General features: G+C 40.0%; 1 protein-coding gene across 1 annotated transcript; it reads right to left on the reverse strand.

The window, feature by feature from the left end:
• Positions 1–674: 674 nt before the first annotated feature.
• Positions 675–10,293, reverse strand: LOC146185370 (serine beta-lactamase-like protein LACTB, mitochondrial). Its single transcript, XM_084606314.1, has 7 exons — positions 9,824–10,293; positions 9,664–9,730; positions 9,117–9,307; positions 7,966–8,055; positions 7,697–7,796; positions 6,885–7,050; positions 675–1,620 (listed from the first exon to the last, which is right to left on the reverse strand). Exons 1-7 carry the CDS (start codon positions 10,163–10,165, stop codon positions 1,095–1,097), a joined length of 1,482 nt encoding a protein of 493 aa, XP_084462440.1. The 5' UTR covers positions 10,166–10,293; the 3' UTR covers positions 675–1,094.
• Positions 10,294–10,788: the final 495 nt, after the last annotated feature.

A 10,788-nucleotide genomic window follows, 5' to 3' on the forward strand; every position in this document is an offset into this window, starting at 1 on the left:
AAGCAGAGGTAAATTTGGCAAAAACTTAGACTGCGTATGTGTGAGAATGCAAAACCATTATATGTTGGTTTACATTGTTATACTTCATAAAGTGCCGAGTCATGACACTTTGTATAATGGCTGTTAATGCTAATTTTTTAATATGTTATGGCAATTTCCATTTATTAAATTGCACCTCTCTGTGCCTAGCCATGTCACCTGTCAAAGGCACACTTATGATTTGCGTGTCATGGACACCACCACTGCTGGCTGTTATGCTAATGGGACATATACTTTTACTAAATTTAAATCATGGCTCTACATTTAAATTCTATGAGCATACATGCTTAAGTCTTCAGCAGCCTCTGTTCTTTTACTGACAATAAAGACTTCAAACTTGTGTGATGTAACCAGGAAGTAGTTAATTTTCTTTTACTGGTTCCTTCACTAATCCAAGTAAGCATACAGGGCAAGAAATAACACTTTTATTTATCTTTGCACCTCCAACCTGCATGAAGGATTTAAATGCTTCTAAGCCAGTATAAGTACATATCATTTAAGCCATTACAATTGCACTACATTGGCACAGCAAGAAAATTAAAAATATAGTGGTGGAAAGCAAAACGTTTCAGAAATGTGCACTTTTCACACACTATTCACGCCATTTCAGCTTTGCTGACTGTGGATCGAGATCCTTTCTTCAATGGCCATCAACCATTCTTGCTGCTCTCTATTTCCACGTAAATACATTTCAGAAGACACTTAGCAGCCTGTTTGGTGCATATTCATGTAAGCAACACTTTAAATTGGAGTAGGAAAGCTTGTGCTTTCAAAATTGACAATGATACTTTTTATCAAGCACAGCCTAGCAACACCCACCATGAGGACTTGCAATGGCATGCTTCACCATAAAGTATCTTGTGGTGCGTATTCATATGAGAAACATTACGTACAGTAGAGCACAAAGTAGGAATGCTCCCGTTTCCAAAGCCAACATTGGAATTTTTTTTAACATTGCGCACAGCCTAACAACATGACCAAACTTGACTTTAGAAAGTAGTCCGGACATGAATAGTATCCACTGCACATTGTGAAACCTGTCCATATTTTTGGCACTATGAGCACAACTCTGCAAATCGTCTTGCTATTCCGAGGGCCACACTTCCATAAGTAGCATTGGAGACGTTCCCGATAACAGCTACAACTACCCCTCGAGGTGGGTTTTGTGAGCCCAGCTTGTTGGTCTCCTTGGGGTCCTGTGCAGAGGGCAGGAGTACAAGTGCGGAGGTTCCACCAACAGAGCCCCCCGTGTGGTACATTGCAGCCGCAGGCCACTCGACACAGCCACCGGGGTTTTCTCCTGTCTCTGTCAGACTCCACCCCATGCCATAGCTTTTGAAAGATGTCTTCTGCCAATAGTTGTGCACTTTAGCGTGCGGGGTCCACAACATGCGAACAGTTTCTGGCCGCAGGTAGCCAGTTTTGTACTTTGTTCCGTCAGCCTGTGCACAGTATAGCATGGCATTGCCAAAGCAGATGAGGTCTTCCACAGTGGACAGAAGGCCACCACCAGCCCACTTGTAGGAACAGTCCACAGGTGAGGTATTCACCAGGCTGCCAAACTTGTCACGACTGTAGAACCTGCAACAGCACTGGCTATGAGAAGGCTGCAAGATTTTCTGCCAGGAATGGTCACTCACTCACCAATTTTGTAGTGTGCCAATGTGAACAACTCTGGATTAATTTCGGCTGTGAGACCTTGGTACAGAAGTGCTTTTGCATTTTACCTCCTTTAAAATGTGGCCGCAAGAGATTGTGCGAGGAATTATACCCAGACAAGGTAAGTTAAAAATACTAGACGAGCTGGGAAAGGGTAAGCTGGCAGGACACAAGTAAAATGTGCACTTTTTTAATGAAGCTGGTGACAAGAACACTGCACAAGAAAATGACTAGGACATTTTTGGTGACCTTGCTGCAAACCAAATGAATAAAACTTAAAAATTAGATCAGGGGCTTGTGAAGCATCAAAATAGGCCTTCCAGAGTTCCTTGCATTTTTTGACTGAAACCTTCTTTGTCCTTTAAAAGCAGCCTGTTCGCATACTGCACAACTAATAACTACTATACGCATCTGATAGGCAAGAAGAGAGCCACTGAGAAAGTCCAGAAAGTAAACATGCTCTAAAAAGACTATAAAGCTGACTGAGAGAAAACTGAAGAAAAAATTGCAGACTGTAGTGGAATTCTGCAATCTGCAGAAAGTAGCACCTGGTAATGATGGGGGCACGTCGACATTGACAATGTTCAATCCATTTAAGTGGTTTTATGCTGCCCTTCCTGTCTTTCCATTTGTCTTAGTTGCAGCCTCACTTAAGAGAAAAATCAAACTTGCAATGTGAAAAATGCAGAGATGTGATCATAGTGGCCACATTTTATACATGTGCAGAAAACCTGAGAAACAAGGGATAAACCACTTCACTGCAGTTAACATATAGATCTAAGATCACTGTAGTTTACATATAGATCCCATCCAAGATCAATTGTGGACAAAAATAGCTAAACAAGGGAATGTTTTAAATCAATTTTAACTTCAAGCCTTTGTTCCTTTTACATACATCATGCAAGCTTTTTAATGTGGTGTTCGGAACACGACGGCCTAGCTGAATCTTTTCAGATGCATATCCTGCTCGACTATAAAGAAAAGTGAGAAAATTTGCGTGTGTATACTTAAAACACCAATTTCGCAGAAACATGCAAGCCTCAGGAACTTCAGGAATTTATGCGTGCTGCATACATCCACACTGAGAAAATTGAAGCCCTATATTCTGAGGAAAAAAAGAAAGCATTTATGCACAGTTGCCTTCCCTACCAATTATTGGCATTTGTGCAACGAAACTCAACTACAGTATCCTGCCGTGAAATATTCCATCGTGTAAGAAAAGAAGCTTGAGCACCTCTGCACATACTGTAGAACAGGTTCCGAAACTGGGTTCCACCACGAACCCAAGGGAATGTACTGCATGTACTCCTAATGGCCTGCCCCCCTCCTCCATGTTACATGCAAACTAGGTACAATTCCTATTTTCAGTAAACCCAATCTATAGCAATAGCTTTTTTAATCCTAGCTCTTTCCTCAGTTTCACGTCAACATAGGCGCCACGATAAGATAGGCATTGCGCCAACATGCTACGAGGCTGTCGCTTTGTAATTAGTGTTCTGCATTCTTGTTTTGCGTGTAAAGGCCACATTAAGTGAGAGGTGGGCAGTAAATGAAAAGCTGTCAGCCAGAAGCAAAACAAAACGAAAACAACAACAAATGCTTACAAAAAGTGAACTAACCTAGAAAAAAAAAAAAATGGGTTCGTTCTCAAGCAACATCGCCTGATTGTGAGGGCAAAGTGTGTGTGTGTTGGGGGGGGGGGGGGGGTAGTTCCTTGATCCATATTGATGGTTCTTGAGGTTCCTTGAGGCAAAAAGGTTTGAGAACCTCTGCTGCAAGTCTTCATGATGACCATGCTTTTTTTTTTTATACCTGCTTTTAAAAACTTATTTTGCTAAGCATGAACCAGCCCCACAATTCTGTCCAGAAGTGATGCCAAATGTAACAGACATTCATTGACTACATCAAAACAGCTGTACATGCTTTCAAAACAAAAAAATTAAAGATGAAAAGGCTGGGGCTTGATTTAATGCTTTCCAACTAGAATGCTGCATGTACTTGACACATTTATTAAATAATTCATTCAATACTAATGTCTGGAGTGCATGAAGCATACTATCTGTGCTGCCAGACCACACTGTATGCTCTTTCATACCTAGGCGGCATGCCCTCTTAGTTTTAATATCAGTTGAGCAGGTGGTAGTTGCTCAAAGGCTCTCACAGCTTGTGTTGAGGCATATAAGAGTTGTGCATTCATAGTGGAGCACGTCCTTCCCAGTTTATGTACTAATGCTCTGTGCTTTACAAACACGCCATGCTGTGAAAAGAAGCTCCTTGCCAGAGTGTTGGCCCTTCCACTCCTTTTCAATCAGTATTCAATGCAGATCATTCAGATGCAGCTTGAAGTAAGCACAGCCATTTCCATTTCCGAAAAGCCCCTCTTCATTTGCTTTCTTGAGCATCAAGTTCAGCCAGAGTTTTCACTCGTATAAGACTAGCACTGTTCGTCAATAATCCTTGCACTGTGACAGCAAAGAGGAGGAGGTGAAACACGTGAGTTCACACGCATTGTCCTGCTGAATGTGTGCACAATGCAAAGGGCACTGTTGTTCAATCGCAAATGGTATTTTTTTACAAGTAGATTAGTTTTATATGTCTCTTTCAGTATCTAACAACTCCAATGTGCAAATTGTACCATACCTCAATATAATTCAAAGACCTACTATGATATTTGCAGGAAATAGCCTCAGTTTACAAATGGTTACAATAGGCTACTACGGTTACAGTTGCTTTTTACATTTGGTCATGCGTAGCTATTTGTTCAAAGACAGCTCACTTTGCGAATTCATTGATGCGTTTTCCTGAAAGTACCAGTGTTCAAGCTTGAAAGGTCCACAATGTTTTGCTTGTATTCACATGCTTTTTGTGCTACAGCATTCATTTGCTGTTTGTTTCCAACTTCTAGGATGTTTTCTTTTTACAATATATTTTATCTGATATCTTTTTTCATAACTAGACTAAAATACACCATTAACATTTTCTTATTAATTTTGCGAGCAACTCTGTAGAAATTGCTGATTTTTTTTATTTATTAGTGTTTTGGGTATCATATTAATTTGGGTTTCAAAACAAGCTACTGCTTTTGCTGTGTTCCGAACTTTTGGCTGTGCACTCAGAAATGCCCAATAACAATAAAATTGTGAGGTTTTCCTGAAACAGAAAAAAAAACAACTCTAGAGCTTCTGCTACTTGGGTGCTGCCTGCTTTCTTAAAAGTTCTGTTGGGTCTTTAACCCTTTCAGGTGCCGGTCATTTTTTACATGAAAAAATTTTAGAAATTTTTTTGTCGAAAAAAAAAAAAGCCGTTTAACTTAGTATACAATGACCAAACTTTAAAACTTATTTTCTAAGATAACTTAGTATACAATGACCAAACTTTAAAACTTATTTTCTAAGAGTATGTGCAAAAGTATGAAGATGCCTTGATGGTTGTAGATTCATGAAAAGAATGAGTATGAAATGTATAAAAGCTCTATACCAATTGGTAGGAGGCTTCTATTCATTCAGCATTATTTTACTTTTGGCTGTAGCAGCATTGGCTTGAATGTTTCCTTCACTTCTTCACATACATGTGAAAAGGTAGCTGTAGCATAATATATTCACACTTTGTTATTTCGCTTTCTTTTTCTCCAGAGCTAATGCGGGGGTCGTTCCTGACCTTGTAGAAAGTGAATTTTTTTCCCCGAAGGAAAAAGGCAGGGGGGGGGGGGGGGGGGGGGGAATAGAAAGCAGGAGAGAAAATAATCTATGCAAAAGCACTCAATGATTCATGAATATATTGTCACGGACTTTTCATATGTTTTTCAAACATTCCCAATTTAAATAACATTGTGCAAGACCAGTGGCGTGGCAAGGAGTGCTCATGCAATGCCTGCCACCACTATTAAATCATGGCACCACCATTCGTGATGTTACAATATAAGCATTTGACTGAGCGAGAATAAATGCCCACTGTTGGAAAGCACTCAGATCAGTTCCACCAAGGCACTCTGTACACATCTGTGTGCATGCACAAATTATGGCCATAAAAAGGTTACTGTAGTATTTGCTGTGAAACACTTTTATTGGTTGGACTGGTGAATGTGAGGATTCTGAAATCAAACAAAATTTTTGGAGCTAGTAAGAACCATAAACCTAAAACAAAATGGCAAAGTCAGCCTTCATGGCAATGTTAAAGCATGGGTGCCTATTTTATGAGATTTAGCTTTCTGAACTGACTACATAAAGCAACATACTACAAATTTATGACATAAATGTTTCCAAACTTGTATGCAACAAAGGAAATTGGTGTTAGGGGTAGGCAGCACTCCCATAAACAAGCTGTGACTTAGCAATGTACACAATTGTATGCAAAGTGCCTCAAACTTATCTAATTAAAAGTCCCTTATTGCCTAATAAAATGCACATGAATGTAAGTGCTTTTCTTTTCATTACTGCAACCATAAATTGTACTCCTGATAACTTTTTCCATACTCCTTAGATAAAAGCTGAAGTTTTAAAACCAGCTTAGAAAGAGCTCTTCGCAGTACTAAATTTCCTTCTGCATCTTGCATGCCCGAAATTCTGCAGTCCAATATATTAAAATTGTATTCTATTACTAAATCTCAGGTTGATGCAGTACAATACAGAAAAAAGCCTTGCTGGCTTTTTGGCTTAGTATGCAAGAATACTGAAAATAGCACTTTCACCGGGAAAACAAGCTTAGCTGCAACACAGGACACTGTGTCAAAGATGTACATTTAAAGTGGCAAAATTTTCTGTTAACCCAGTTCCACTAAATCACACATTAATCAAGGAGTAAATATAAAAAATATCTTTCTTAAATCGAGTGTATGCATCATGGCTTCTGAGCTAAGCATTTCTTCCAATGCAGAAGTTAGCACTCTAAGCAGCTGGCTCTGTCGACATGTATGAAAAAGCAACAAGATGCTACATTTTGCATTCAATGAAGTAAGCACAGTCGCAAACAACATCTTATCGGGCCATTTGTTGAGCAGCCAAAAGTACTTCAACAAACACCCGGTCATCGCAGAAAGATCATGTAACAAGTGCAAGGAGGCCGGTTTATTTTCACGACACACTTCTAATAGACGGTGATGCCCAATCTCGAAAGCACTCAAAGTGTTTGCTTCAATACTCTCTCTATAAAGCATGGCTATCTCTAGATAGCATATCAATGCTGCTCACCTTGAGCGATTGTAAATGATAGGTTCGTTCTCGTCGAGGAACGTATTTTTCATGCCAAGCATCTTCAGCAGCCTCCTTAGATGGCTGGCAAAGGGCTCCTTGCTTGCACCTTCAACAGCCGCGCTTATCAATGTCCAACCAAATGTGGTGTAGTGGTACTTTGTACCTGTTCGCGAGAAACACATACAGTTGCTGAGCCACAATGCAGAGGATTTCATGATTGCCGAGTCCAGCAGACAGCTAGAGATCCATATGCGGCCAACACATACTAAAGAGCAGGAAATACCAAAACTGTTGGATTCAAGAACTTGACAAGCAAAAGACAAAAGTTTCTAAAGGTCTTTGCACGAAGCATTTTTAGATAAGGATTGAGGTACATTATTTCACCCTGGCATTTATTTGAAAGAAAAAAAAAAAAAGAGCAAGAGCACTAGCAAAAAGGTTCATTCTATCATCTCAGGCATGAGATGGAAGCCAAGAGAAGGCAAGTATAGCAAGGGGTAGCAGAAAGTCAGACGGTTGGATGAAAACAGGAACATATCACAAAATACTGAGCAATGCAAAAGTTGGGTATCAGAATGTCAGACGGGTGGATGAAAATAGGAAATTATCACAAAACACTGAACAATGCAAAAGTTGAGTACCTATTATGTGCAGTGTCAATACCAGTTCCACTTAATGTGAATGAAGTGCACCATGCAGAAGCTGAGTTTAAAGCTAGGTTGTAAATTCAGAAGCATCAAAACCATGTTTGCATTTTAAGAACATAATACAGGTTTATGCCTCAGTGACTTGCTTGCAAGCTTTCTTACCTGGCTCAAATAAAAGGGGGTCATTCTTGAACATTTCTAAAGCTTCTTCAGTAGTGTTAAACTTTTTGTTGCTGAAGAACTCTGGGGATTCTGTGTCTGCCTGAAACAGTTCAGGCAATGCAAGTTGATGTCACTGAAAACTACCATCACATCCTTGTTTACACCATAATTGCAGTTAATAACTTTCTGTTCCATTAAAATCAGGTTTCCTTTGACAACCTAAGAAAATTTTATAAGTGCTATAGCAGTTTTCAGTGCAAACCACTTACGTTCACATTTTTTGAAGGTGGAGTCTTGCCAGTGGCGTAGTGTCGTATTCCAGCAACATGAGAAACCAGGTCCCTCAAGGTAATTTCAACCTGCAACCATTGCATGTTTTACTCGTAACAAATGCAGACAGTGAAATGTAACAAATAAAAAAAAAAGTTCACAATCTTTCATTTACTGCTGTTGATATGTAAAGCACCTATGCCCTTGATATCATGATGCATAAACTGCTTTAACTCTCCACCTCATCTCCAAGTGTTATGCAAGGGTACTGAAGGCAGCATAGAGGTTTGTAGCTTAACTTAATATATTCAATGTCGTAATTAATTCCGCTTTATGTGAGTGAACAGCACCATGCAGATGTGGGGTTTACAGCTATGTTAGCACCTGTTGTGGACAAATACCTAGGCACATATTTTCGCAAATGAAAATCAGCGCAAAGAATTTCACAGACAAGAAATGCATTTATGCAGCTGTCAAGGGCATAAGCGCCTCAAAAGAATAATACCCGAGGAGCTTTCTTTTTATCTTCTCTTTTCACTTAAAATGTATTTGCTCAAGCTAACATTTATCATATTTGAGGGCAAACCTAAAATGAAAAGTAATGTGTCTCAGCCTGCACCACTACTGTCCAAGGGAAGAAATGTCAACATATCCTTATTAATCCATGACATGAGAACGTAGCGCAAAAAGACAAAAGACACAGAAAGGGTACACAACACAGGCGCTTCTCATGTCATGGATCACCATTACAGACCAAGTTCCAATTCCTTATTAAGAATGATGGTAGCGTCAATGAGAAACATCTCACTTATAGCATTAGTATAGTTGACTGTTCAACGAGCAACTTGATCAGGAGAACAGTTTGAAGGGTACAAGTTAAAATCATGACTCGACAGCAGTGTGTTTTTCTGACTCATCACAATCTATGTCTTCAATTATCTGCTAATCCTGGTACTCAATGTCCACACTTGTTGAGCTTTGTCAAGCATACTTTGTTAAGAGCGTTCAAAGACACTCCAGACGTCAAATTATCGAGAGTCATAATTGTACTTGTAAGCAGCTGCTCTGTGCCATTAAATATGCCTAGACCAAAACTGAATCACGTCATGACTCAACAAACTAAGGGAGAAAAATAAAAGTGAAAACACACCGGCTTGCCGTTGACAGTTTTCTTGGGAAAGCTTGGCACATATTCTTGGATGGGCTTGTCTAAGTTAACCTTTCCTTCTTCCCACAGTCTTGCAACCGTCATCATAGCAATTGGCTTGCTGATGCTGCCAATGCGCATCACTGTATTGGTCCCACATGGCACTCTGTTTTCAATGTCTGCATAGCCTATGCCTAGGAGCAGATTTGAAGTGCACTGTTCATTAGCCACACCAAAACTGGCTGTACTTCAAACGAGCACTGATTGCAAGTGCCAGAAAATATGCCTTCCGCTTCACTGCGGCAGATCATATTGCTGTAGACTGCATCAGTACAATCACTTTAATTAATGTCTTTCTCATTAACACATTAACAGTTACTTCGTAGCACTTCTAACATCACAATAAACATGGAAAAGCAGCAAAAAAGAAAAGAAAAAAAGCTGAACGTCATTTATCACTAAGCAGGGTTGTTGTTTTTTTTTTTTTTTTTTTTTTTTTCTTCCTACGCGGTAAATGTAATGTAATAACGAGTCACTACTGCAAGCACACCTTCAGCCCAGACTGTTTCTCCGTCAACGCTCACTGCCACGGCGATTCCAGGGACACCGCAATCGTCCTAAAATGCACACAAAATAATTAGAAACGGTTCGATTGAAAGGACTGTACAATGGCAGCTTTTTACCAGAATAGACGTAGACTTCCCACCAACCTTTTTTCGCATTAATAGCTCACGGGCATAGTTAATGGCATTTTCCAGTTGCGTTTGCCGTTTGGTCACCTTTGTACCGAAGTTCACAGATAATGACTCCACCGTGTTTGGAGAGTGCGCGAAAACTTTGGGCAAAGGCCTTGGCTCGCAAGCCCATGCTATATAACATCCGATGCCAAGGCTGACAGCACCACCGCAGATCACCGAAATTTTGTAGAAATGACTGCTTCGCGTGCCACTGTGCAGCAGCCGCCTCTGCGTTGACAGCCTTATGTCATGGATGCGATGGTGAAGCGACTGTCGCATTAAACATAGTGATTTGGTCATCCTGAGTTGTTTCATTCCATGTAGCTCAGATGTCAAGTTAAACTGAAACGTCGGAAAAGTCACACGAACTTAGGAGGCAAACTTTTGCAATAACAACACAAAAACAAAACTGACATAATTTAGATTGGATTGGATTGGATCTCTAGCTTAAAAACAAGTGAAGCCGATCAAGCTGATGGTGATGCTTGCTGGTTGGTTGCACAGTAAAATGTTTAATGCATGCTATTTGTCGTTACAGTTATCATCCTGGTGCTCTTAAACGTACTGAATGAAGCTGCGGACATGAAGCCGAGCGACTTTGAATACGATCCGAGCCTGTACCCAATGTTTTACGATTACTCGTTTGGGTCCAAGCCCTGCAGTCTTGAAGGAGACCCTGTACGTACACTGAATCGTCACCTTGTTTCATTATTTTATTTTGCCCTAATGAATAACGCTTAATTTACAGTGCCGCATTGATGTTACAATGTGCTGCCCCTACTTGGTCTGTGCTACATTGAACCCAGACGCTGCAGACAAGAGTGGTACTTGCACATTGAAGAGAGATGTGGATTAAAGCACTTCTTCACAAATATTGCTGTGGTTTTATATGAAAAATAATTAAAAATAATAATTTCTTTTTCTTTTTTTTGCAACCT

This window comes from Amblyomma maculatum, chromosome 6 (genome assembly GCF_055883805.1).
Source record: "Amblyomma maculatum isolate TAMU_Amacu chromosome 6, ASM5588380v1, whole genome shotgun sequence".
Lineage (NCBI taxonomy): Eukaryota > Metazoa > Arthropoda > Arachnida > Ixodida > Ixodidae > Amblyomma > Amblyomma maculatum.

Excerpts from the sequence above, each read along its gene's own strand:
- LOC146185370 (XM_084606314.1), bottom strand. The coding sequence starts at position 10,165 with ATGAAACAACTCAGGATGACCAAATCACTATGTTTAATGCGACAGTCG. Across the intron at positions 9,731-9,823 it reads AGCTATTAATGCGAAAAAAG|GACGATTGCGGTGTCCCTGG; the intron begins GTTGGTGGGAAG and ends TGTGCATTTTAG. Across the intron at positions 1,621-6,884 it reads ATCATTTACAATCGCTCAAG|GTTCTACAGTCGTGACAAGT; the intron begins GTGAGCAGCATT and ends GTGCTGTTGCAG.